Genomic DNA, 27,899 nt, shown 5'->3' on the forward strand with positions numbered 1-27,899 from the left:
ACCTATGTCACACCTGTGACAGATAAAAGTAAAGATAGGTGTGTGTGTATGTATATATATGTGTGTTGGTTTATCTTCTGTTTTGTAAAGATATAGATAAAATGATATATACATAAAGATATACAGATATAGAGAAAAAAAGGAAGATATACAGATATATAGAGATATACAGAAAGATAGAGTGAGAGATATATAATATAAATATATAGAGGAATTTAGAGAGATATGGTTAGGGAGATAGATTGAGATATTGTAAATAAAAACATTGATACATAGAGAGGTGTGTCTGAGTGTGTATTTATGTGTGTGTATACATGCATATACATATAGTGATATTTATACAGGGACATACACAGAGAGATACAGAGATAAAGCAAGATTTTTTGCATATGTGTACCTACTTCAAACAAATTACAAAAACAATTGTAGGCTTTCTCTTTTCTTTCTTTTCCATTTAACCAGATTGAGCCACAGCAATGCGTGGCCAGTACAGCTAGTTATTAATAAAAATATGACTGAAATCCCATAACAAATTTCTGAGCTCTTGTGTCATCCAAGTAAAAAATTGGGGTGAGCTTTTTTGTGTCTGAGCTGAAAGGGTGTAAATAAAAACATGACCATTTTCATTTTTACTTGCACAATTTTAGACAAAGAAATAAAAGTGTTCAGTTTTGAAATTATTTTTTTGATTTATAAAACATAGCAATTTGATCAAGTCAAATCTGGTACGCAAGGCTGCGATCTAATTACTTGTGACAGTTGGAACCTGGTATGAATTCCGATACTGACTCTCCTGTGAAATGTTACAATGTATTGACAGCATCAGCTGCCGGGGCAAATGTATTGAGATTAGCAGCAACATCATAAAATCAAATTTTTTTTATCTGAATGGGAATTAAAAATCATGTGTGCCTTGGGAGCATAAGTAGATTCAAAGTGAAAAAAAAATTCAAAATTACAGACTTTTCTTTTTACACTATCTGACCTGTTTGTCCAGTGTCTGGGGGGGTTTCTGGCTTGACTGATGAGCCCTGGTTTTAATTCCTGGCCACGTCGGGGACTTTTCACTCATGTTAAAAAATTTTCCTTCATGTTTCCAGGGCTGGGTATTGCATTGTCCTTTCTCCATTTTTGCGGAAGGAAATGGCAAGCCATCGCAGAATCACCTTGCCTAGCATGCCACGACCATCTCCCGGTGTTACGGCTGGGGGGTTCAAGTCAGCCTCAGAGCAGATCGACTCGTCGTCGCCATCATTCCCACTTTTGCAACAAGCAGGCAGGTACAGAGAAACAAAAAGGGTTGTCTGGGTGTTGTGATCACTGAGGCGTCATCCTCGTGGGGCAAGGCAGGGGTCGATGACGTAACTCCAGTACCCTGGCCGGACTTTGGTTCTTGGTCAGCACTTGCAGGGCTCATTGCCCACCTTTAGTCTGCAGATTGCACGTTCAAACCAGCGATGGGTCAAATCCCATTTCTCTCTGTTCTTAATTTTGAAATAAATCCTTAAAGAGTGCCTCATAACAACCATCCCATCCAAGTGATGATTTCAAGATCAGGAATAAAATAATACATGAGCATAAACGCATTAACTAAATATTTGAAAAGGATATTCAAATCTTTGGAATTTTGATTGAAAAATTATTCTTACATGTTCAGGATCTGAATGATTATTATTCTTCTAATAAGTTATCTTTAAAAGATTTGTGCAATGGGAGTGCATAACTTGATGTAAGTTTTTGGACATACGCCATTGCTAGCAATGGTGTATGTCCAAAAACTTACATCAATTATTCTAATAAATAAATGCTGCAGTACTAAATTTACCTTTTTACACCAGAGCATTGTAGCTGATTATGATTATTGACTCCAGAAATGTTAGTATTTAAAGTTTTGAAGTTTCTTCTTCTTAAAAAAAAAAAAAATTATGTGTGTGTGTGTGTATATATATATATATATATATACATGGATAATGCTGAATTTTTCTAAAATAAAATACGTGTTTGATAGTGCATGGCAGTGCCGCGTGAATCCTCTCTCCGTACCTCGCGGCGGAAGGGGGGGAGGAGCGGAGCCACTTACCGATGGGCGGGGGTCCCGAGGGGGTGGAAGGCGTCCCTGCGACGGAGGAGGACCCCGTGGGGCGCAGTCCCCGCCCGGCCAGCAGGTGCACCCACAGTAGCCCGCTGACGCCCGCCCCCACGACCGGGCCAACGTCGCCCAGGCTGCCTGGCGGCTTGTCCATCTTGTACTTGAGGAACTCTGTGCAAACATCGCAGATGAGAAACATCAGTGTCTGTTGGGGAGAGCACCTCTCACAGTTTTCCAAACGTCTGTATAAAATTAGGGCTTTTCCAATACCTACCTCCTTTTCCGATACCAATTCCCGATACCCTTAGACCACTAATGATCCCCTGATACCACCACTGATACATAATATTACAAAAAAACATTTACAGATTTTGGCTACACTATACGAAAAAATAATTGGAACATAATTTTGAAAATATATTCGAGAATATATTTTTTTTTAAATTCTAATTTCAAATCAAGTTTATCAAAAATTGTGCATCACTTACCGTATTTACCCGTGTATGGGTCACAGATTTTATGCCAATTTTTTGTTTAATAATATGTACTGCGATCCATATGGGAAAATTTCCATTTTGTGTAAAAAAAATTAACTTTGCATTGTAGTAGTTGACTATATGCTTAAATAACTTGAAGCAGTGCGGGAACTGCACAGCATTCCTTCCCCTCCTTTCCCTCCCCTCTCCTCCTTTCCCCTTCCTCTCCAACTTCCCCTTCCTACCCCCCCCCCCCCCCCCTCTTCCTCCCTTCCCCGCCGTGCCACCAGCACACTCTGTGTGTTGCACACGTGTGTTGTTCCCGGCCTATATAACCTCGGCACCCAGGCTTATTTGCCGCAGTCTATCGGTCGTCTGACTCGAAGGCTGTCACTTGGGCTGGCATCGCGTTGTGGTACGTACTCGGCTGTGAAACTTAGCTTCTGTAATTAGTATGTTCTCTTATTCTTGCTTGCACGTTGTGGCAGCGCTTTCACCTTTGCATTTTTGCCATGATTTGTAATGTCTGTAAGCCATCTTGGACCCTTCAGGTCATTGCTTGATTTAGTTCTTTGCTTTAGTTTCTTTTGCTCACGCCCAGTACTACCTGTAGCTTGTGTAATATTTCTTTTCTGCGGTTGTATATGGGCACGCCACGATGGCTTTGGACACTTCTTGTCAAGCCGCGTTGTAATGGTAATTGTAATTGTAATTTATTTCTTTCTTGCTGTTGCTTTCAGCCTAGCGGCCCATATTATTTGCGCTACGTCAAACGCGTCGTCAGTTGGCCCATTTAATCTCAACATTATTTTAACTTATATTTGTATGAATGATTCCTGCGGGAATGCACGAGGAATGTATTGTTATTGCTAAGAAACGACTTATATATATGCATTTTTTGCCTCTATATTTTTTATAAATAAATTATTATGTTGGATACGATTGACTTTATTTCTTGCAGCACCAGCATACCACTGTCGTCGGTCTTACTGCAAAGACCCCTTGTTGTTTTTCTTTATTTTCAGTTGTGACCCCCTGTCTCGGCTATTTTTAATAAATATGTCACAAGTAAATATAAATTGTTTAATTAAAATATCTCAGCAGTGAGTGTAAAGCATTATGAACTGTGCTGTGCTGTGTTTGTAAGCTACGTCTGACGTGTGTCGGACTGCAGTGTTCGGCAAGAGGGGGAATCTAGAAATAAACCAGCCCAAGGGAGTGAAGAGGAGGGGGAAGGGAGTGCATGCATGTGACCACGCAGTAGTGTTTATGGTTCTCCCTTCCTCTCTCATCATTGTGAACTGGCACCATACACAATAATCACTTCTATCTCGACAGATTTTTGTGACGCAACTGTGTCTAAACATTGTTTTTGCATGAGATTTCCTATGCTTTCTACTGCAACATTTCATTCATGACATAACTGCTATAAAGGTCATGCTTGTTTTTATTGAAGAAACTGACAAATAAATTGACAAGGAAATAGCCTGCAGTCTTTTCTCTCTTGGGGAAGACGGGAAGGGAGGCGACCCTTATGGTGAAAATGATAGATTTTTTGGTCCCAAATAAAGGGTGCGACCTATACAAAGGAGCGACCCTTCTGCGGTTAATTACAGTATTTATTACTTAAAAATCTTAATTATTATTTACTTGTAGTAAGTCACTGCCTAAGATGATAATTTTTAAGATTTTCCTTTTAAAAATGTAGTTAAAATAATTCAATAAAGATGAAAATATTATTAAAACTATAGCAAATAAAACATGGCAAGTATTTTTAAATAGATCAAAGTTGTGGACATATTTTTTCTGATACCTACAATACCGATACCTTAGCGTCGGCCTACGGCCGATATCAAATACCAGTATCAGATATTGGAACAACCCTGCACAATACACTGCAACAAATGATCCAGGTTGCTGTGCTTACCTGCTGGGTTTATCTCGAGCAACCTGGCTCTCGGGTCGTGTGTTTTTGTCGGCGACGGGTTGGGAATGTGCCTGGACTCGAAGTCCAGCAGGTGTCGCATCCGCCTCATGGAGCTGGTGCGACTGGCGGCTGTGCCGGTGCCGGAGCGGGACGAGAACTGGTGCCGGTCCAGAGTGCTGGTCAGGTGCGGCCGGTACGAGTAGTACGGAGATTCCTGCAAACACTCTGCTTTGGCAACCTTGTCCTTTTATTCCCAGGTACGCACTTATCCATCACTGTTCTATTTTTGTTTAGAGTTGTTTTCTGAAAAAAAGGTTTTTTTTTTTTAAAAAAAAAACTACTAAATATTTACCTTTCTAAAGAAGACTACGAATGAAGATGGTAGTAAATTTGTTTATGATAAGTTAGTTGGTGTAAATATGTGGGAAACTGCATTTGGAGAGTAAAGTTGGAATGAATTACAACTTACGTTTTTCAACACTGGGGTCATTAGAGATGATGAGAGACTGGGCTCTTGTAGAATGCATATGATGGGGAAGGGGAAGGGAGAAGTACCACAAGAAACGCACTGGCAACATTGGCCGTGTTTCACACTTGTGGAAAATCCGGGTCTGACCTCGCGGGTATCGAACCCGGAGGCACGTGATCTTGGCCACTCGAGCACCATGGCCCCTAGCAGAGTTCAGCACCACGGTGGAGCAATCGAGACGCTGGCTGGCCTCACCTCTCTCGTCCTGTCCAGCAAGTTCTCCGCACTGTAGGTGAACCGGGTCGCTCGCTGGGTCTGCAGTGCGTCCCTGCTCGCTCTGATGCGCTCGTAGATGGCGTTGGTGGACGGGGTTCTCTGGAGCCAGGCACGGTACTCGTCTGCAGTGAACACGCTCGGAGAAGACGGAATTCTTCCTGCGGGGCAGCCATCAGTATGTTCAGCGCTGCTCTCGTCGTTCAAACTGACAAGTGAGCAGAACACTGATACTCATCCCTCGCTAAACTAAACATTTTGAAATCCACTTCTGACAGTCGCTGTGGTCAAAAACTGCATGACATTCAAATTGAACATAGACTATCCTACACCTGGTCCAAATAAGCACAAATATGGACAAGAGTTATATTCTGGTGCTTTGTTGACTTTGTGCCGACCTTGCCATCACAATTAAATGTTTTTAATTTGTGTACATTTATTTATTTTGTTATTTTTGTAATATTGTTGTTGTACTTATAATATGGTTATTGAATGTACTACTGGCTCGCTGTAGGAAAGGTTTTGATAGAGATTAAAAACTGACGAAAACTACGTAGCTTCTACTGCGCAGCTTAGGTTCCCCCCTTCCTTCTTATTTTTACTGTCGCAAGTATAATATTTTGGTTTTTTTTTAGTTAGGACCAATGTTTTACCACTGATACTAAATTGGCAGAAATAAATTCCCCTTTTTTTTGTTTGTACCATTATATCATTTCCGCCAAACTATTACCATTGGTGATTCTTTAGTTACAATAATTTCCGTCACTACCCTATCTGTCGCAAAGAAGGAACCTAAGCTGCGCAGTAGAAGCTAGTTTTCGTCAGTTTTGAATCTCCATCAAAACCTTTCCTACAGCGAGCCAGTAGTAATATATGTGCTCTCCTTTTACTTGTATCAGATTTTAGACCTGTTTGCTTCTATTTTCCTTTCTTACTTTCGTTCTTTTTCTTGTTTGAAGGTAGGAGACTGCCAGTATTGCTTTTGTGGCAACGTGCCAGGTGGTGCTGGGTTTCTGTGTGAGGGGAGGAAGGGGGGGGGGGAGGGAATTAGAAATAAAAAATGGTGGTAGTGAGTGGAGTATGGAGCAAGCTAAGTGGATAGAAGTGTACTGTGACAGGAACTGTCTACTAGAGTGTAAGTGGTAAAAGGTTGTTATGTGGCTGTGGGAGCTGTGTTTTGAGCCATTCTGAGGAACAATTGTGTGTGGCCTGACAGTTTTTGTGCTTGGCTGCGGTAATGTGCACTTGTTTAGGATAAGTGAGGAACATAGCTTGTAACTGCCAGAATGGATTAAACATTTATAAAATGTGATTTTGGGTCTTGAATTTTATTTTTTTTTTTGCTGATCAGTCTGCGAAGGCAACGTGATAGCTAGACTGGTGGGCAGTGTTTAAGAATCATGTGGACATTACCTCGAACTGCAAGTTTCGTTGTTTTTTGCTTGCCTTGAGAATGTCTTAAATTGTGACGGCCATATTTGTTGAAGAATTTCTCCTTCCCGGACTATTCTGGGTTATGAATTCTACACACAGTTGCCTAAAAAAAAAACTGTAGCAGCCGCAGAGAAATGGCATTTAAACAAATCAGAGGTTCCTATTGCAACTAAACAATCACCAGTGGTAATAGTTTGGCGGAAATGATACAATGGTGCGAACAAAAAAAAGGGAATTTATTTCTGCCAAGTTAGTATCAGCAGGGGCGTAGCCAGGGGGGGGTTTTAGGGGTTCGAACCCCCCCCTTAGCACCAAATCTTTAATTAATTTCTTATTCATCACTCAAACAAAATTTCATATTAAAATTAATAAAATTTTTACCATTACAATATTTAAATTTAAGTACCGAAAACTGCTAAAATAGCACTATTTTACACCTTAAAATCCAAATTTTCCCGGGGGAGGACCCCCGGACCCCCCGCTTTAACACGGGGGGAAGGGGGGGGGGGGCATGCTTCTTAACACCCCCCATACGCTAATCCTGGCTACGCCACTGAGTATCAGTGGTAAAACATTGGTCCCAACTAAAAAAAACAACCGAAATATTATACCTGCCACAGTAAAAATAATTATTTTAACAGAATAGTCACTGTTTAGTATTTGTTGTTCAGAACTTTCACTTTCCTCTTACTGAGTATCACCAGGGGCTCAACAACAGGGGGGGGGAAGGGTATTTTGCCTTTTGCCCCCCCCCCTTCCCATCTGAAACTTTGAAGTGGGGGCAAACGGGGGGGGGGGGGGGGGGGGGGGGAAAGAAAGTGCTGTGTAATCAATTTTTAGATAATAATACTGCTTAAATAGCACCATTTTCCATCTTGAAATACAAATTTTCCCGGTGGGGGGGGGGGGAGGGGACCCTCGGAACCCCCCCGCTACAATAGGGGGGATCGATGATTCTTTATAAAAAGGTATATTTCCCCTCCTTTGGAAATTTAGTTGTTGCGCCCCTGAGTATCGCGATAGGTATCCCACCCCAGGAAGAACAATCACTCCAGGCGCAGGGAGGCGACTGGAGACGCACCTCGGTCCTTCCTGGTGACGGGCAGCTCGGGGGCGCTCACGGCCCCGTCGCTGTCCTCCTGGTCCAGGGGGCGGGTCCCCGCGCCGCGGGCCTCCCTCTCGAAGCGGACCCCGTGGTGGCGGGCCTGCGCGGGCGGGTGGCTGCGGCCGCGGTGGTCGCGGGGGAGGGAGTTGGACCGCAGGCCGGCCGACAGCGAGGAGCCCAGGGCGGCGGGAGGCGCCCCGGGGCCCGCGTGGGGGCGAGGCAGGGTCGGGGTGCGCGAGGGGGTGGACGCCGCCATCATGCCTTGCCTGCGCACAGAGGGGCACTTGCTGTGGTCGCGACACACACCCAGGAACGCTGGGGTGGGAATCGACCACGACCTACAGCCAGGGGCGTAGCCAAAGGGGGGGTTTTAGGGGTTCAAACCTTAGCACCAAATCTTTAATTAATTTCTTATTCTTCACTCAAACAAATTTCATGTTAAAATTAATAAAATTTTTACCATTAAAATATTTAAATTTAAGAACTGAAAACTGCTAAAATAGCACTATTTTACACCTTAAAATGAAAATTTTCCCAACAACCCAGCATTGCCTGGAGTGGTTTCAGGTAACCCATGGGAAACATAAATCAGGATGGCTGGACCAGGACACATTCCCCAAAAACTCTCAGGAATTTCAGTTCGGTGTCTTTATCACTGCGCGACCTCGCTCTATGACATGATGATAAAAGTTTTTGTAATCACTTATCTGTAAAGACAATATTTTATTGTGTCATTTTTAGGCCAAGTTTGTTTTTTTGAACAGGATTTTTTATTGCTATTGTTTATATTTTTATAACTACTGTTTATTAATAAAAAAGTACTGTACAGTTCAAGAAATATTCCACGAAAATATTTCTTAATACAAATTTACACAAATAGTGTATTTATGATACTGTAACGAACGTGATCAAGGCCGGTACACGTGCAGGTGCAGAGCTGGCTGGCGGCTGCCGCAACATGATATGCGCCGTGCGCGCCTGGAAGATTACAAGGATTGTCGCTTCCCCCTCCCCTCCTTCCCACCACTCCACGCGTGGCGCCCTGCCTTTACACGTAACTGAAACCTGACAGCTGCGGAGTTACGCGAGCCGCCGACACGTGTTTCGAGAGATTTCTGCCGTCGGGTCGGCGCGGTATGACGTGACTGGCCCCAGCCGCGCTTGTAATTTCTGGAAAGCTCCTGGACTGATATAAAAGCCGGGGGACGCCGGCCTCAGGGGAAGAGTTCAGTGGATAGTAGAGAGAGAGTTCAGGCGGGAGCTTTGCTGCGGCGGAGTTTCCGGGGCGATAGTGCCGCGGGTGCGGCAGAGTGGCGAAGTCCTTGGACGAAGGTTCCAGGGTAGGAGTTCAGTGGAGTCGGGAGTTTCCCCCCGGCGGTTTTTCCGGGCGATAAAGCGGTGAAGTCCCTGGACGAAGGTTCCAGGGCGAAGAGTTCAGTTCCGGGCGATAGTGTTGCGGGCGCGGCGGAGTCCCAAGCGAAGTTCTGAGCGAGGCGTCGAGCGGATCCTCGACGAAGGCAAGTGCGTCGGTGGCGGCGGAGTGTGGCGACGGAGTCCCGCGGCGGAGACCCACAAGGGGTGCTGCGGCGAGAGTTGCGCAAGAGGTGCTGCCCAGCAAGGTGTGCTGCCCAGCAAGGTGTGCGGTGTGTGAAAACGAGTGACTGGGGAAGCAACATTTTAAAGTACAATTGATTAATTGGCATTTTTAGATTATTTGTAAGTGACATAAGTAGTGGCCATTAATAAAACTGTGTGTGTAATAAAATCTTTAATTGGGCTATCCTTTACGAACCTGGTAAATCACAACATTTTGGTGTCAGAACCAGAAGTGGGATAGCCCTAATTTAAAGAATTTAGGATTAGTTTATAGTGGATTAAAATTTAATTAGATTTTCGAGTTTGCAACAAGTGTTAGGAACTGTAGTTAGTTTTGAGTGTAGTAGTTTTAAAATTAGTGCTAGTGTTTAGTAGGCGTTTAGGTTAGCACATAGGGGAAATTGCAGTGTCGTCATAAGACATTAGTGTTGAGTTTATAGTGTATGTGGACAAGAAAGATGGCTTCCGACAACCTAAAGAATGTCATGGAATTCTTGGTCGAAATGAAGAATGAAATGAAGAGTAACAAGGAATAACTGAAGAGTAGCCATGAAGAAATGAAGAATAGTAAAATTGTTAACTGCCAGGAGGAGATGAAGAATAATCAGGAGAAAATGGAGAATTGGATGTACGAGATGAAGAGTAACCAGGAAGAAATGAAGAATGAAATGAAAAGTGGCCAGGAAGAAATGAAGAATAAAATTGATAACTGCCAAGAGGAGAATAAGAATGCTATGAAGGAAGAGATAGAGGACATCAAGAAAAACCAAGAAGAAATGAAAAAGAAGATAGATGACACCAGCAACCAGTTGGAAGGCAGAGTACAGTGTTTGGAGCAGCATGTAGCACAACATGAAGAACTAGTAGCACAACAGCTGGCCCAACTCGAGCACACCACAGAACAGCGAATATCAGCGGTAACCGAAGAGTGGTGTCGGATGCTCAAGGATGCTACATCTGCTACGAAACGGAGTAGTTATTCTGGAGACATGAAGGTGGAAGATGCAACTGGCCTCCCGAAATTCAAGCCACCCACTTTTCATGGCCAGTCGTCGTGGGCTGTCTATCTACAGGCGACAGTTTGAGGCAGCTGCTGAAGTAAATGGGTGGGACGATGAAGAAAAGGCTACGGCACTCATCCTGGCCCTGCGAGGATCTCCACTAGAGTTGCTATAGACCATAACAGTACAGACCAGAGAGAATATGGAGTATTAGTAGAGGCCCTTGAGTTGAGGTATGGCTACCAACACATGGGGGAGGTGTACAGAACAGCCCTGAAGACACATCAACAGAGATCTTCGGAAACCTTCCAAAAGTTCGAAGCTGACATCGAGCAACTTGTGCACCTCGCCTACCCAGAAGCACCAACAGAGTTCCGCCAGCAGCTAGCCACTAGTGCTTTTATAGACAGACTCAGAGATGCAGAGGTTCACAAACTCTTTGTTTGGCCCGCCACAAAAACATTCGCGATGCTCTTGTTCACGCCTTGGAAAACAAAGCTGCCTGCATTGCCTCAAGAAACATGAGTATCAGAGCGAGACGGGCCATGATAGAACCTTACCACCAAGCGAATAGCCGCTCAGATACTAACGAAGAGTTTATACTTGGAACACTGAGAAAGCTGTTGAATGGAATCGCAGTTTTGGAAAAAAAGGGGAAGACAGCGGTGCTTCGTCTGCAAAGAACTAGAACACATCCGGCGCGAGTGTCCGAATCGTGGTAGGAAGCCCAAGGGAGAAGTACAATGCTGTGAAACAACGATCGAACAGGAGAAGAGTCTACCGGACCGACGGAGAAGAGGTCGTCCACGATGTTACGCGTGTCGAGAAAGCTGGCACGTCCAACGTGACTGTCCGAATCGTGTGAAGAAACCGAAGGAGGAAGGACATCGATGTGACATTGGGATTAAGGAGGTTGGTAACTCACTGGTTACAGGAACGGGAAGTCGCCTACGGTGTTCCGTTTCTTCGTGCCAACAAGGGTATTCTCAAGGGAGGTGTCCGGAATGAAGCAGTTTTTATCAAATAAGCCTTACTTATTTGCGTGATGAATTAAAAATGTTGAAACAAGTACTTCTCGATTAAGTAGTGGTCGAAGAATAAATACTTACACGTTCCATTTTATACATAATGAAGTAACGACATATGTAGCTCTACTGAACGCCATTGTTAGTCCTGCAGTACATGGTACAGCATCTCCAGCTTATTTTATTATAACATTATTTTTAACCATCCAATATATAGGCTAACAAAAACCTTTTAAAAAAGATTAAAAATGGTTAGGCACTTCAAAAGATAAACACAATATGGCATCTTTGTAATTTTTGGCTAAATGTTCATGCAATAGCCATTTTTGTCCAAATTCCATCATCAGCGCTACTGTAATATATGGATATTAATGCTTTAGTCAACTACAGCCCATACTTGATGGAAAACATCTTATATAGACGAATAAGCACTGCTTTATTGACTGTAAATTATTGACGAATAAGTAATACCTATTTTTTGATTGTGAATTCTTGGGAAACAAGCATTACTTATTTTGTGACTTTAAATTCATAATAAAAACTACTTAAGAAATTACTACTTGATGAAGCATTACTTCAAGGTTGGCAAACAAGTAATAACTGTTACAGCAACTGTGGATAGAAGATTCCTAAGAGCAATAGTTCTTGGCAGGAGTAACTATGACTCTCACCCAGAGATGGGTGTCTCCCTTGCATTATGCTGGAACGTTGGTTAATTCATTGCCCTCCCTTGGTCAGAGAAGGTAGGAAGTCGTTTGAGGTGTCGGAATATTAATGCTCTAGTATCCGAGACTAGCCACCAACATGGTTACTGAATGATCCTTTGATGCGACTCAAATAGACTCTCAAGGATAAGGCGACCTGTACCTCCTTGTGGTACCGCTGGGGTACTTCGGTACTGCTAACAGGGGCTACACCGTGAAAGGGTGGGGACTTCAGTCCCAGTGATCAGAAAAGGACTAGGTGTCAGGTTAGGACAAAGAGCAAAGGCTCTTGCGTCACTGTACCTGAGTCTAGCCTACTTCCTTGCCCTCTGCTTGCAAGATCTTTGCGGAGTGGTTGCCACCCGCCATGGATATCCAATGTCCATGGTAAGGAAGAGGCGATATGCATCTCCTCAAGGCTGTGCCTACGATGCCCGAAGAAGTAACTATCTGATAAGTAACGATCTGTTAAGAACAATAGTTCTTAAGAACGATAACACGCTATGCTTGTTTCAAGAAATGCTTATATAAGGAATATGAATTCCGCCCTTAGAGTTGTTTCTCGGTCACAAATTGTCTCACAAGATGTTAACTAAACGTTATTTTTGAGCTGCAAAACATTACGCAAGTGATCATATGTGATCAAATGTGTGAAATTTTACAGCTATTAAAGTATATTTAACTAGCAGAACCCGGCAGATATTGTCCTGCCAGTGTTTATTTATTTACCTCTATACGTTTATCTACAATGGATGGTTTGTATGTAATCTAGAATCTATAAAGAGTTTGAAATGGTGTTCTTTTACAAAGTCACTCACCAATTACTAATCACAGTCACAATCACTATTTGTTGTTATTGAGAATTAAGGACAGTAAAAATCACCATACACCAATTTTCATGGCAATTGGTTGAACGGAATAGAAGTTGATGTGCTGCAGTGCTACCAAGTGATGAGTTGATAGCAAAATGGATACCATAAAAACCTCAATGGAAAAAAAAAATAGAGGTGCCAACATTCATGGTGATTGGTCAAACAGTGTCCGAGATTATCAATGTCATATATACCAACATTCATTTTTGCACATACAGATAAAAATCAGTCAGAAAAAAATTTGACACGAAACACAAAATGCAAGGAGGTTTTAGTGACAGAATTACAGGAAATGGCGTGGAACAACAGTGATGGCAATGCAATGAAGAGTCGCCAACGTGGCGTGTGAGCCCAGGCCTCGAGGGAGACCAGGGGCGGAGCCAGGGGGGGAGGGGGGGTTAGGGGTTCAACCCCCCCCCCCCCTTAGCACACCAAATCTTTAATTAATTTCTTATTCATCACTCAAACAAATTTCATATTAAAATTAATAAAATTTTTACCATTACAATATGTATTTAAATTTAAGAACCGAAAACTGCTAAAATAGCACTATTTTACACCTTAAAATCCTAATTTTCCCGGGGGGGGGGGGGGGGATGCTTCTTAACACCCTACATACACAAATCTTAGCTACGCCACTGAGGGAGACGACTGCGACGGCACCAGCGCCCACCTGTAGTAGTAGTAGGAGGAGCGGGGGGAGGACGCGCAGGTGGCCTCTGTGTCGGATGCGTAGTCCAGCGAGGGGCGGTGCCTCCGGGAGAGCGTCCCGGCGGTGAACGGCTGGCGCTGGGGCGTCGTCGGGTCGCCGGCCCGGTACCTGCAGGTACGCGAGAACTCGTCAGAGTTAGGATATCATGGCACCTGGTCACTTCACTTTAACTCAGAGTGCTCAGGGGACAACATATTGACTCAGAACCAAGTAATTCTGATTTAGCCAAGCATATTCACACAGCATATTCTTGTCATTACTATTTTTTGAAGGTAATTTCCTGAATATTTTTTTCATGCTGGCACTTCTTGCATATCATGTTTAATTTTAAACTGTCTCATCAAATATTTACTAAAGATTATCTAGAGGCAGTAAAACATTGCACAAGTGTTCATTATTAAGTTCACTTGTACAAACTTTCAGAGCTCGAAAAAAAAAATGTTTAGTAAATAACTTTTGAGAGAATTTGTGACTCAACAGTGTATGGAAGAATAAATTAACAGGAAAATCCTTGACTGATGGTAATGACAAGAAAATGAAATAACCAATGTAGCATGTGGGACTGGGCCTTAACTTTCCTTGGTAGTATGTTCTTTAACTTCACTTAAAGACCTGTTAACGTTTATACTGCATTATCGCAAGAATATCAACAATTGTTTAATAGTTTAACAAATACTACAATCTAATGGTTTAAAATTACATTGTGCATATATCTCGCTTGTCATGTTTTCTCACTTGCTATGGATATAGCAGTAAAAAAAAAATTCTGTTCCCAAAATTGAATGGCTTGTTGATGGCACAGTGTTGATGGAGTAAAATCTCATAGCATTTTGTGTGTCTTGAGTTTCAAAGCAGTTAGTGTTTGACATTTTATGTCTGATATATAAAATTCTAGTGCGGTATCGCCTCTTAATTGCAAGACTGTTAGCTGATGCTCAGTCGTCTGGTTGAGCAACTAGTATGATATTTGAGTGGTAAACATAACATTATACGGCAGGGAAATGAAGATAAAAGTGTGATGCAAGTCGCGTGAGTGTGCTTTCAAGAATCTGTACCAGGTGTTTCATTCCCTAAAAATTACTTTCAAAACACATTTTAAGCCATTTTCACTCTTATAAAAATACAGTTTAAAAAATAAATACAGAAACAGAACTATTTGTCCGCTCTCAGCGTATCCTTAAGTGCTTTTCGTTAACAGACATCACTTGGCTATCTTTAGAAGTTTTCAAATCGCATGGTTAGTTCTGAAACTCTGCAGCACACCGTATGTGTGCCCAGGTAGACGGGGCTGAAATAAACCTTACATTTTAAACTTCTTTAATAATAGTGTATTTGTTATACCTGTCTACGTACACAATGTTGGATTGTTTTGTCATCCATTCAAGAAGCCACTTTTTACTACCCTTATTTGTGGTATGATAACTTTATTTTTGCCAAATACAAGGAAATGGGAATGATGAATAAAAAAAGGGAAGGTAAGTAAAAAAAAAGCCTGAAATTCCTTTTAGTACTAAATGGTGTATGTGATGACACCTGTAATTCAGTGTTACCAGACATAGCACACACAATTTGGGTACACTCACCTCTACATTAAGGTACTTTCGGGTACAAGAAATTTTCAGTTTGGGTATCATTCAGGTACATATACAAAAAAGTATGAAAAAAAATGTATCTCCGTTAGCTTGTTAACTTATAATTAATCTAATTACTAACATAGTATACCCTTTTAAAAATTAGTAATAATTAAACGACAATTTCTGAGACTTCCATCTGATTTTATAACAGTATAGTACTTAATTAATTATTGTCTAAAGATTATTCGTCGGTAGTTCCTGTAGCGGCCACGTGTGGCGATGCGCCGTCCTTCCTGTGACTTAAGACAAAACACTGGGCGAAATTATAAAAACACACAATACATAGCCCTTTATTTCTTTACTTATTAATTTCTGGGCCGTCGCACTGCCTCTAATGCCTCTTGCGGCTCACATACACACGCATGCACACGTCACCGTGGCGGGCGGTTCAACCAGAGGGTGATGGTGGGAGGGTGGTGGCGCTGGTGGAACAGGGGACACATCGGGCTCAAGGGAGGGCGAAGCCCTGGTTGACGTAAATATATACCGTATAAACTGTTCTGTTAAATCTCATAATAGCATTACATAATATTTTATATTTAAATGCAATATTGACTCTACTACTAAGGGCAGTGCATAGGATTTCAAATTGTGTCGGGTGGTTGAAGGGGGAGGGAGGAAATAATGTTAACATTTAATACTAATATTTTAGCCACATGTGATAGAAAGCATTTTCAGATTAAAGGTTGGTGTAAAATTAGTGTAAATATTACCTGTAATATAAATATGGTGACGTAAATTGTGTTGTGCTTCAATAGTATAGCCGAGCCTTTTTTCAATGAAAGATATCTCTGACCTCTAATCCTAATCTTTACTCAATACTAGCTGCAACTTTATCCTCTAGTTCTCCAGCGATCCCTAGGAATATAGCGTAGCAGAGGCTGTTTTCAAAAAGATAATGATATTTAATCTCAGTACGTTAGGGCCTGGGCAAGCACTGTTTACCAAGCCTAATTGGTTTTCCATTCCAAGCAAATATTAGTGATTATTTTTTGACTATTAATTTTTTTTCTTTTTCCTAAATTCGGGTACATTTTCATACCTGAGCGGATCTTCTTGAGTACCGAGTATACACATAGAAATTTTGGTATGTGTACCCGAATTTGGGTACGTCTGGCAACACTGCTGCAATTCATCATTACTTTCCATGACTAAAAATTCAGCAAGAGTGATGTCTACAGTGTGGAGCAGTAAAAACTAGTCATTTTGAGCTTGGAAAGAGCTGCTGGGGCATACGCCCATGGCCATGGAGAGATATCTGCTACAGGGTTCAGACAACCCCCAGAATATTATAACAACACTCTAAAATTTTACTTTAAAGACTACAATGTCTAAATAACCATTTTGATACATTTGTTTTTAAGACTGAAAAATTATTTTGTTAAATATTTATAATTTTTCACAAGTCACAACAGACTGAGGTGGACACTCACAAAATATAAAATCCATGCTACAGCACTGAGGAAAAAACTTAATATTTCTTCAAGAATCTATGCAGTGATTACTAGGGTGACTACAGGTTACTAAAGTAATAAAAAGTAATGAAACTGGAGGACAGGTCATCACAAGTATTATGAAAATGTTCTTCAATAAACAGTCACAGTGCTGGAAGTTAAAATTTTTTTATTTCAAGCAGCCATTTGCTAACTTGCTTTTTGTTTTTTGATGCCCACTTTAGTTTACAGTGCAATAAAATACTATAAATATTTAATGACTGTCCACTTAAATTATGTTGTTATTATCTTTGAAAAGATTTTAGCTTTCTAACATAAATATCTGCGTGTCCTTACAAACAGGGGCGTAGCTAGGGGGGGTTTTAGGGGTTCTAACCCCCCCCTTAGCCACCATTTTTTTTTCTTATCTGAAAGCAAGTTAGCTAAAATCCTGGGTGTCTTACTGTTATCACCGGCCACTGCACTGGAGGGGAAGAGTAAGCGAGCCCTACCGATTCTCCTTCCCTTCCCCTACCCCTGTCACAAGCAGAAGCTATAAGGTTGTGACGCCGTGATGGGTCCCAAATTTTCAAATATCTTACACCTACTGTATTTAACCAGCGCGGTAATTATAAGCAGGTGGTGACTGGGTAACTCTTCAAGCTAAAGCTAATTGCTTCCAGGAATATGGCAGTTCTGCCAAAACACAATCATTTTTATTCCTTTTTTTTTGTATTGTCGAGCTTCGAGCATGATTTATAATTTTGAGTGGACGTGGACAAGGCACTAGGATTGATTAAAATATCTTTAATTAATTAAGAGTAAGTATTGGTTATGTATGGTCAGTTACATTAAGAATGCTGTTGTCTAAGGTTCGATGAAATGGAAAAATTGGTGGGTTACATGGAAATTACCTACAATATTTTAAGTTAAGTACCGAAAACTGCTCAAATAGGGGGGGGGGGGGGGACCATTCTTCTTAACACCCCCCCCCCCTCCACCACATACACAAATCCTGGCTACGCTACTGCTTACAAATAGTATGTACCTACTATTTGTATTATGTTTAGTTGTGCTTATTATTATGAAAACACTTTGATATAAAAAGGTTGAAAAAGTTGTGTGATAGTCTGACCAGGTGTTACTGCGCGGATGGAGGCCGTGGGTACCTGGGGGAGTAGCCGGCGGGCTTGAGGCTGGACCGGAGCGTTGAGCGAGGCGGCTGCCGGCCCGGGTGGTCGTACTCGATGCGGGGCAGGTGCTGGTCGCTGCCCGAGCGGGGCATCGCCCGGCCGTAGTAGTGGCGCAGGGGGGCGGGGCCCGCGGACATGCGGCGGGACCCCGCGGCGGGCGGGGGCTGAGGGCCGGCGTAGAACGCATGCACCTGCAGCAAGTGGCGCAGGCGGGCACGTGCACACGCCATCCCGTCTTCCACCCTCCGCTCCCCCCCCCCCTCAAATACATTCCAGTAATGTACAATTCCCATATAATTGACTCTCGTCGTCTCTAATGAACCTAATTTTGACGTGACATCAAGCCATAATTAATTCTAACATCACGAAAATATTTCACTACGATTCCATTCGTGCTTACCTGAACACTTTTTAACTCGGCCTTTCAGGGGCGTACACGGGGCCGGAGATATGGGAGTGGGATAAATATATATCCCCTTCCAACAAAAATCCTAAAATATCTAACGTTTCCACCAACAAATGGAAAGAATTTTAAAGCAAACAGCAAGCCATGTGGTTCTATCTCCCCTTCTGTGTACGCTTCTGCTGCACTTTATGGAAATGAAAGAACATGTTAATAGTACATTGTTGAACACCCAGTTAGTTTGGCAACATATAAAGAAAATACTTTCTCATATATTGATGTAGTACAAAAAGTTCCATGCCTGTTAGCTGGTGGCTACTGAAGTGGCTTTTATTTTCGTTTGTGTGCATCAGAACAAGATTTACCATGGATGCAACATTTTTTACTCTGCCAACAATTTAACAGTTTCACCTCACTCATTGTTCAATCACAGGCCTGTAGGCTCGTGATGTTGCTAACTGAATGTAAATGCTAAGAAGGGCTCCCAAAAACGTTCATTTAAGCATGAACCAGTCATAAATTTTATCTCCCATTCATTTGCCTGGAATAAAGATATACAGGTACAACTTAAGCCAATGTAAAATGACAGACAATGTGTTTTCTTGCGTAGTCTTTAGAATGAATGGCTTTGTGGAGGCGATACCAGCCTGCTAGCCATTTTTCATGAATGTTTTGAAGCTGATATGCCATGATAGGAGGGATTTTTTCAAGTTACACGCCTAGCTTGCAAGCCACTGGTAGTGTAACGTACAAAATGAGGTGAAGTAAGAATTGAGGTCTTTCCTTTGCAAAAGAAACAAGTAGTTTGTGTGAAAACTGACAAGTGAGATAAAGGATCTCGCAGATACACAGCAATGTCATAATATGAGAAGTAACAACAAGAACTAAGTTTTACATGTTTTTTAAGAAAGCAATTACAATGTAGGGAGGGCGGGAGAAGCAAACATAATACAGATAAGAAACAGTTGCTGCTATGATAATTTTTCAGTTCACACACGAGTTGGAGGTTACCGGTATGTTTTTAAATACAGAACACTGTTTTGGTAAGTGAAAACCAATTGTGTATGTAACTTGACCGCTCAAATTTTACATTGATTGGTGTGCACTAATCGGCATATTTCACTTGAATTCAATCAAGCGAGAGAAATGTAACTCTTTCTTCGTGAAAAGCTCATATAGCTGGGAAAGAAAACTCCAGCGGGAATAAACATTTGGAAATGTATGAAAAGCAAGATACAAAAGGTCAGAAATGAGGAGCAAGAATTGAATTCATAATTTTTTTTCCCCCTCCATTTTTTTCTGCCCACCGCTAGCTCAAAATCCACAAAAATAATTAACTGCACTGTTAGCCTTCATTCATGGCTGCTTAGTTCTACTGAATTGAACAGAACACTCGACCTAACACCCCTTTTCCTTTCATGATGAGTCATTGTTTTTTAAAACATATTTTTTTTGGATTTATAGTAGTTTATAATAATTATAGTGTTTCACTGCAGAGGCACAGTGCAGGATTTTTTTTTTTCACAAATGTTTTCACCAGGTATATGCTACACATATCTGCTTTTTGTAAAATGTCAGGTAAGCATGCATCTAACACATAATGTTTGGCTAGTTGCAATGTGGTCACTTCCTAGTAGTTAATTTTTTTCTCTCCACAGCTGGGTAATTCATACTTATAAGATCGAAGTATAAATTAAACATCTGAAGTCAGCAGAGTACCAAAAAGGCCAGGAAGAAACGCCCACGGGCAGATGGCCTCGACGTTGGTATGCATGGTTACCTTCTCCGCCAGGGACTCGAGGGTCTTGGGGTAGCCCCGGTCGTAGGGCTGGAAGTGCTGCGGGCGGGGCTGCTCCGTGATGACGGGGGTGGGCGGCGGCTGGTAGGACCACATGGCGCTGGAGCTGCGGTCCATCCCGCGCTCGGGCCGCGAGTTGTAGTACAGGTCCGCCAGCCCCAGGCCGTTGGTGGTCTCCCCGTTGCTCTCCGTGCCCAGGTCCTGGGCCGAGCCGAGCCCCGTCAGGCCCAGCCCCATGCGAGACCTGCGGCAGCGTTGCTGCTCGTACGGAAGCAGTTGTGTCGTCCCGTACAACACTCTGACAAAACATTTCTAAACTGGTTTATATCTACAAAAAAAAATTGGAATACTTGGTTATTTTAGCGGTGGCTGAGATGGATACGCATGTTATATTGTGGTTGCTTCTTAACTTCAGGCTATCAATAAAATAAAAATTAATAAATATCTGTTTGTGTTATTATTAACACTGTTTTTACATCAACCCCCCTTTTTTTTTCCTATGAAATAACACAGGGACTGGAAGTAACGCGCTACTAGTAACGACGTTATTTGTAACAGTTACTTTTTATGATAACGATCGTGGTAACACAATATATTAAGTTTTCGGTAACTGTAACTGTAACTGTAACTGAGTTACATTTTTCTGCCTTAAAGTAACGATAATTGTCGTTACTTCTTGCGTTACATTTTTTAAATGTATTTCTTACTGAACGAACAACGATTTGTTGATTTTTTTCAAACCCAGAACTAAAATCCCGACAAGCATATTATTTGCGATGGTATTGCTTGTAATTGTAAAACTGCTATTGGCTAGCCCGCGCTCGTATTTTGATTGTCATTTATTTAATATTTACGACATGCGGGTTTACTGCTGTGCTGTTTAATTAATTAACCTACCTCTGCACATGCGCGAAAGCAATGACAGAATCTAATGAAGCGAGAAGCCGAGAAAGCAGTCCAGAATTTTCGTTGCCGTGGCCTTCATATTCTAATTTTTTCGAAGTTCGGTCGAGTGATAAAAATAACCTTATTGTGAAGTGCTTGTTGTGCGGTTCTGCGAACAATTTTGTAGTGTGAACTAATTACTCATTGTAATTTAAGACCTATTAAAAAATTTTCAGTTTAAATAAACAAATATCTTTACTAAATACAATATGTTTTATTAGCTTTTAATTATAACAATATTACGTATCACATTTTTAGTTTTTCACAAAGTACCTAACTGTTAAAGTAACTTACAGTTACTTTTCTCAGAACTGTAACTGTAACTATTTTATTTTCAGTAGTGTAACTTGTAGTTGTAACAGAGTTACATTTCCAATGGAGTATTTGTAACTGTAACTGAGTTACTTTTTAAAAGTAACTTTCTGGTCCCTGAAATAACATCCCGTCTACTTCAGTAGACCTGGCAGTAATTTTCAAGGCTAGAAACCTGCCCTTCTGCCATCCCTAAAAAAAAACAGTGCAAATATTAAGTAGTTAGTGAGTGAAAATTGACTCGCAACAGCTTATAGCCTTTAAAGTTTTATTTAATTTTTTTATTTGCTGTTGGATGGTTAATATTGAGTACCTAAGGAACCTGAATATTGGGAGAAACAATGTCATAAACTGTAGCATAGAGTGAGGTGGCACAGAGGTAATATATTGGACATGCATTTCAGAGGACTGAGTTGTTGAAATCCTAGTCAGGGCATCTCGAGTTAAATTTCCCATGTTTTCCCTAAATCACTTCAGGCAAATGCTGGGATGGTTCTTCACTGTAGACCATGGCCAACTGCCGACTCAACATCCATGATCTCTGTAATTGTGTATTACATCTCTTACGACCATGCTGTCAAGGAGATGCTGCAGCCAAAATAAATTAGATAAAAACTGCAGCTTCTACAGAAGTTTTTTGTACACAGTTGTGTTTGTACAGGTAACAACTAATGGGACATTAAGGCAGAGCCAGCAGCCAACAGACTCTGACCTCGACATGGAAACCATCTCCCGTCCGTCCCCTCCGTGCCGCCTGGAGGAGGAGTCCTCCACGTCCTCCATGTCGTCGTCTTCCCGCAGTTCCTTCTTGATGACGACGACCGGCGGCGGCTTGTGCTCCGAGCGGGGCTGCAGGTGGGGGGAAGCGACTCCCCCTTTCCCTGCAGCAAGGAGGCAGATGCTTGCTGTTCGCTTCGTCACCTTGCGCAAGGTTACCAGACGTCAGTTCCCGCACGAGTCCTCTTTTTGTGACCTCGTTTACAGTCCGGGCTAGTTTTCAAACAATCCTCGTTATATATATATATATATATATATATATATATATATATATATATATATATATATATATATATATATATATATATATATATATATACATATACACATACATACACACGTAGTATGTAAATTGTGTCAGAAACTGATATTGTAAGAGAGATTCACAGTGATAGACGTAAATCAGTTGCATACATGTATTTGTTGATTAAGAATATTATTAAACAATTTTTCCGTGTCACTTGGTTTGTATTACCTACTTAACAGTTATTTCTCACAATTATATTCAGTATTTATATTTAAACGTAATTTCCTGCATCTTACACTTAAACTGATTCTAGACTATGACTGTTTAAATTTTTGCTAATATGGAAAAAACATTAATGCAGAGCATACAATACTTAACGTAGTTATACTATAAAAAAAATTTGCATTTGTTTCTTCATTTATATTCAGTATTTATATTTAAACATAATTTCCTGCATCCTACACTTAATCTAATTCTAGGCTATAACTTTTTTAATTTTCGCTAATACGGAGGAAAAATTAATGCGGAGCACATTATAAAAAAAATATTTTCTATTTTTTTTCTGCTGTCAGTTGTTTTTAAGTGTCTTTCTGTGTTCTACTCACCCGGTAACCCTTACCTTATGTTCTATATCCTCAGAAGCTGTGATGGTGGGTTCCACTCAAGTGGTGTTTGGAATAACATGCAAAGGAATGGTCAACCGTTAAGTACAGTCCAGCTGAACCGACCTTATTAAATCTTTGCTGGGTGTTTTGTTTTGACATGTAGAGCTTTAGTACTTGTTCTTAACATGTTTTCAACTGGGAAATGGGTGGCCAAGCTTTGTTCGATTTAGATTTTGTGCTCTTGTGTGAACAGGAATGATTGTCATAACGTGATGCCTAGTGTCCAGAACAGCAGGAATGAGAGAGAAACCAAGAAACGCGTTTCTGGGTTGGCTGAAGAGAGGGTCCAATTGGATGCCACGACCTGGCCATCGCAGTTACGCACTGGATCGGGAAGAGCAGTAGATCCTTGCGGTAGTTAGCTGTTGCGAGACCTCTCCCCTCTGTCTGAGGCAGACAGCTACCTCTTGGGACACTTGCCCACTGCTCACTCTCGGTAAAAACCTAACTACAAAGAAAGGTCTTGAATTCAGCATGTTCGGGACTATGGATGTGCCAGGCTAGCAATTTTTATTAACCATTGATAGGCACAAGATTGTATCTTGATTTACAATAAAACCGAAATAACATCAAAAAGCATGTCAAATCACCATATAACACCGAAATTCAAATTAATACACCACAAAGCACCGAAATGCAATTAAAATTATGAAACTAACCGAAATGCAAATAAAATCATGGAACTAATCAGAATTTTCAATCAAGACCTGACTTTAATGACAAATACGTAAATTTTAAGTATTAAATTCAATGAAAGTAATTTTTTTAGCATGAATGTTTTACAACATTTTATGCAAAAAATTTTGGAAAAATTTACATTTTAAAAAAATTTTCAATTTTATTAGTCACTTGTTTGTTTTCACATTATGAAGGTAGTGTATTTTGTTCAAAAATACACAGAAATACTTAACAGAATAGTTAGACATAGGTACTTATTACAAATCATCATATTGTAAAAAAGCATCATGTATCAGTCAAAATTACGCTTTTTTGGAGAAATGAGAATCATGTACCATTTAAGTGTCATATTTGTTCAGTAATATACTATCTTTTTAATAAAATATTTAATAAAAATAAAAACAATAACACCAAAATCAGTTTTAAAAATGTATAATTGGCCTGAAAATAAAACCATAAAATAGGTACTGTCTCTAATTACTAAATGTAAATATAGTTTATAACTGGAATATCAAAGAACAATTAATATACAGTGCAACTGTATTTAATACAAGATGTATTAGGATAGGTACTCTATTAAAAAAAAAAAAACACAAATCTGCATTTTTCTTCTTCAAAAATTAATAATAAAATGTATCAGTGAAATGTGGACTAAGAAATGTGTGATACACTAAAAAACAGGAAACACTAAACTGAAATGAAAACAAAGAGTAGTTAACAATAAACTGAGTGAACTAAACACTCCAGAAACACAGTAAGGCACAAAATGTGCTGAACCATAGTCTACTGAATTAAAGACCTTTCATAGTACAGTGTGTCCATAAAAGAATGTCCCAGTTTCAATGGTATATTATAACAGTTTAATCTAAAATATTTACAACAAATTTTACATCAAATTGAAGGTAAACTAACTTAGTTTTTTTTACAAATGTCCAATGTGTGCACCTTTAATTATACAGCACACAACCAAACTAAAAGTCCAATTCTTCCCACACTTTGGTTAACATGTCCAGAGTAATGGAAGCAATAGCCTCTTAAATTCTGTGTCTCAACTCTGGAAAATCATTAGGTAGTGGTAGAACATAGAAACAATCTTTTATAAACCCCCACAAAGGAAAAAATTGCATGGTGTTATGTCAGGTGAACGTGGAGGCCAGCAGAAAAAGATCTCTGTCATCTCGACCATTACGACCAATCCAACAGTCAGCGACTTCAACGTTCAACCACTCTTGTACATAGGTTGACTATGCTTTTGTTTTGTTAACCCAGCGCTCTTGACCCCAAGACCTTGCCACCCCAGGGCTCCCACGAGCGTGGATACGGATTCACTGTATATGGGCAAAGCTTTTAGGGCTTCGGCTATGACCAGAGGTTGAGGCTACCCATCCCAGCATAGCCCACTGCCTCACTCAGCTAACCAGACAGTTGGCTGTGTCCTTATCCCTTAGACCTTATCAGCACTGCCGGCGCCTACCCCGATCTCCCACATCACACCGGGACCCCTCAGTCAACCAGTGAACCTGTGGTCCGGTGGAGGCCTATCCAACCTCTCCTAGCTGTCCAGGCTAGTAACCGGAGCTGTATCACCGCTCACAGCGTAGGCTCATCAAGGGGCTAGGAAACCCTAGAGTATGCTCCAAGCGATCGGAGCACCAGCACTAAAGTGCGAAACCTACCCTATGTGATCCTGTGCCAACAAAGGAAACCTCAGGAAGTATATACATTCACACAAGGATCATCCCGCACTCCTACCAACTGTGGTGAAGTCTAGGGCTAATCACTGGTGCCAGAGCTGGCTGGAGGTCCTCGAAGTTATCTCAGACTCTCCCCCGACCATCTGTACCTAAGCACAGGGGTTTACAGCCAACTCGGGTCCACCAGCGGCGCACAAAGACTCCATTACCATCTACCTGGGTTCTTCACGGTGAACCCGGCCGTTGGGATTCGTCACCAGTGTTCAGTAGTTGAACCCCTCCAGAAAGGCTTCAGTCGCATCTGCGGTTGCCCGCAGATTCAGCCCTGTCACCATCTCTGGTACCCTGCCATACAAGCTGAGGATGCCTGAAGCAAGGGTGTTCCCGGCAGGGTCCTCTGTAGGGTCACCCGCTGGTGCCACAAGGAGGCAGAGGATTGCCATGAGTGTGGAGAGGCTATGTGTTCACTGCCTTGCAATCACTCCGTGGACCTGTTGGTTCGTGTCTCAGATAACTAGAACTAGCAACGGCTCTGACACCTTAAACGACCCACTCCCACTCTTGTACAAAGGGATTCCAATGGGGAGAGCTAAAATTACAGATTCACTCTTAGCAAACTACTGAACACAAAAAACTGTATGCTTAGGAGTCACCATTTTGTATAGGTGGTGCTGCAAGCGAGAAAACAACAAAGCAGTACTTGCACATACACTTATCTAAAACTGTTTTAGTTACTCTTTAATTTTGATGTTGAAACAAAACTCTACAACACTTTTTAACTATTAAAATTTATGACAGACATTCTTTTCGGACATACTGTATCTTGCTTATGGCCTAGAATTGTATTCTCAAGGAGTTGTATCAAAACACAGCTGTTAGGGTCAAACCCATGACCCTCGTCATGCGAACTCTACATGTTAGCGATCATGACCACCATGGACCTTATGAACACAGTGCAGGCCGCAGAGTCAGTTCTCCCAAATGTGTGTGATAGTAAAAGTCAGTTTGAATTCACATAACAGTAAGACATCACAACGTTCTTTGAGTGATTCCTGCAATGAGAAAGATTGATTAAAATTATTTTTTCTCATTTATCCATTGTTGGTTACACCGTTTTTCATACAGAAACCTCAATTGGGGACAAAAATATAACCAAGCCAACACACAAAAACCAAGCAAAAATCAGCCAATGTCAAAATAACAGTAAATGAAACACGAACAGTAAATAAAGACAAAAACCAACCTTGAACAACACAGAGGCAACAAACAGACAAACCCAACCATGGTACTAAATAGATTATTCGGACAACACAAGGACAACACAAGCGACGCACAGGCGAACCCAGCGATGTAACAAAGCATACATTCTGGACACCGTGACGATGACAGCACAGATGTACACGGTTGACTACCTACGACAAAAACAACTGCGACATTTCGGGAACTGACATCTGTTTCCGTTAACAAGCCCTGCAACTGTCTCGCCTTGTCATTGTCAGAACACTATGTCCGTACACGCTGTGATATTTTTCCTTCCACAGAATTCTCGGAGCTGTGTAAGCATTAAAATTTTTACATTGGCTGATTTTGCTTGTTTTCCATGTGATATATTATTGATCTTTTTTGTTTATTATTGAGGTTTGTTTATGATGTACAGTGTAACCAGCAATGACTTAGGTTAAATAACATTTTAATTTAAAATGAATACTTCACTGTTGTTATCAAATTTAAAAAATAATTGTTGGTATTATCGTCCGGAAAGCAAGACGATGATCGCCGGCAGGTGGCGAGACGGGCGAGGGGCCCCTCACCTGCCTTCCTCTGGCGGGTGACGAGTACCAGCCGCCGGGGGATGGACATGATGATGACGACGTCGTCCAGGCTCATGTGCGTCACGTCCACCAGGTTGACCGCGAGGATCTCGTCCCCGACCTTGAGGCAGCCGCTGTTGTACACCGCCGACTCGAGCGCGATGCGGGAGATGAACACCCCGTCGGACCGGTCCAGGCCGTTGCCCTCGCGGATGTACAGCCCCAGGGTCTGCCCCGGCCGCTTCACTATCTCCACCAGGTGGACCGTGTGCTTCGCGTCCTGCGCACGGGTGCCCCGGTCAGTGGTCGTCCCCAGCCGGGCAAGGAGAGGGGGGGATTTGAAAAAATTACAAAAGTCCTTCAGTACTCGCCAGAGATGTGTAACATCTAACCTCGGCAACGAGCAAATTCATGTGTTCTAATGCTGCAAATACAGGTATGATACGAAAACTCGGACACTACATTTAATGTAAATAATGTGAGAGTGAAAAATTATGAAAACAGTGTTTTCAACTACATTTCTTGGCGTGAATCACGCTTAGTTTCCGCACCTGTCGGTAGAATTTGCTGCTGGACAGGCTACATGACCATTGAATCATTTTATTAGCATACCAAAATTTTAAACT

At 41.5% G+C, this 27,899-nt stretch overlaps 1 protein-coding gene across 1 annotated transcript in view; it reads right to left on the reverse strand.

Annotated features, from left to right (window-relative positions):
* Positions 1–27,899, reverse strand: part of LOC134535358 (rho GTPase-activating protein 100F) — a 92,498-nt gene that overhangs the window by 18,874 nt on the left and 45,725 nt on the right. The window contains exons 4-12 of the mRNA XM_063374429.1: positions 27,274–27,553; positions 22,114–22,282; positions 20,127–20,388; positions 17,920–18,134; positions 13,645–13,791; positions 7,750–8,039; positions 5,217–5,395; positions 4,493–4,706; positions 2,077–2,260 (exon numbers count right to left, since the gene is read on the reverse strand). Coding sequence (XP_063230499.1) covers positions 2,077–2,260; positions 4,493–4,706; positions 5,217–5,395; positions 7,750–8,039; positions 13,645–13,791; positions 17,920–18,134; positions 20,127–20,388; positions 22,114–22,282; positions 27,274–27,553 — 1,940 coding nt within the window. The remainder of the gene's footprint in view (positions 1–2,076; positions 2,261–4,492; positions 4,707–5,216; positions 5,396–7,749; positions 8,040–13,644; positions 13,792–17,919; positions 18,135–20,126; positions 20,389–22,113; positions 22,283–27,273; positions 27,554–27,899) is intronic.

Source organism: Bacillus rossius, chromosome 8 (genome assembly GCF_032445375.1).
Source record: "Bacillus rossius redtenbacheri isolate Brsri chromosome 8, Brsri_v3, whole genome shotgun sequence".
Lineage (NCBI taxonomy): Eukaryota > Metazoa > Arthropoda > Insecta > Phasmatodea > Bacillidae > Bacillus > Bacillus rossius.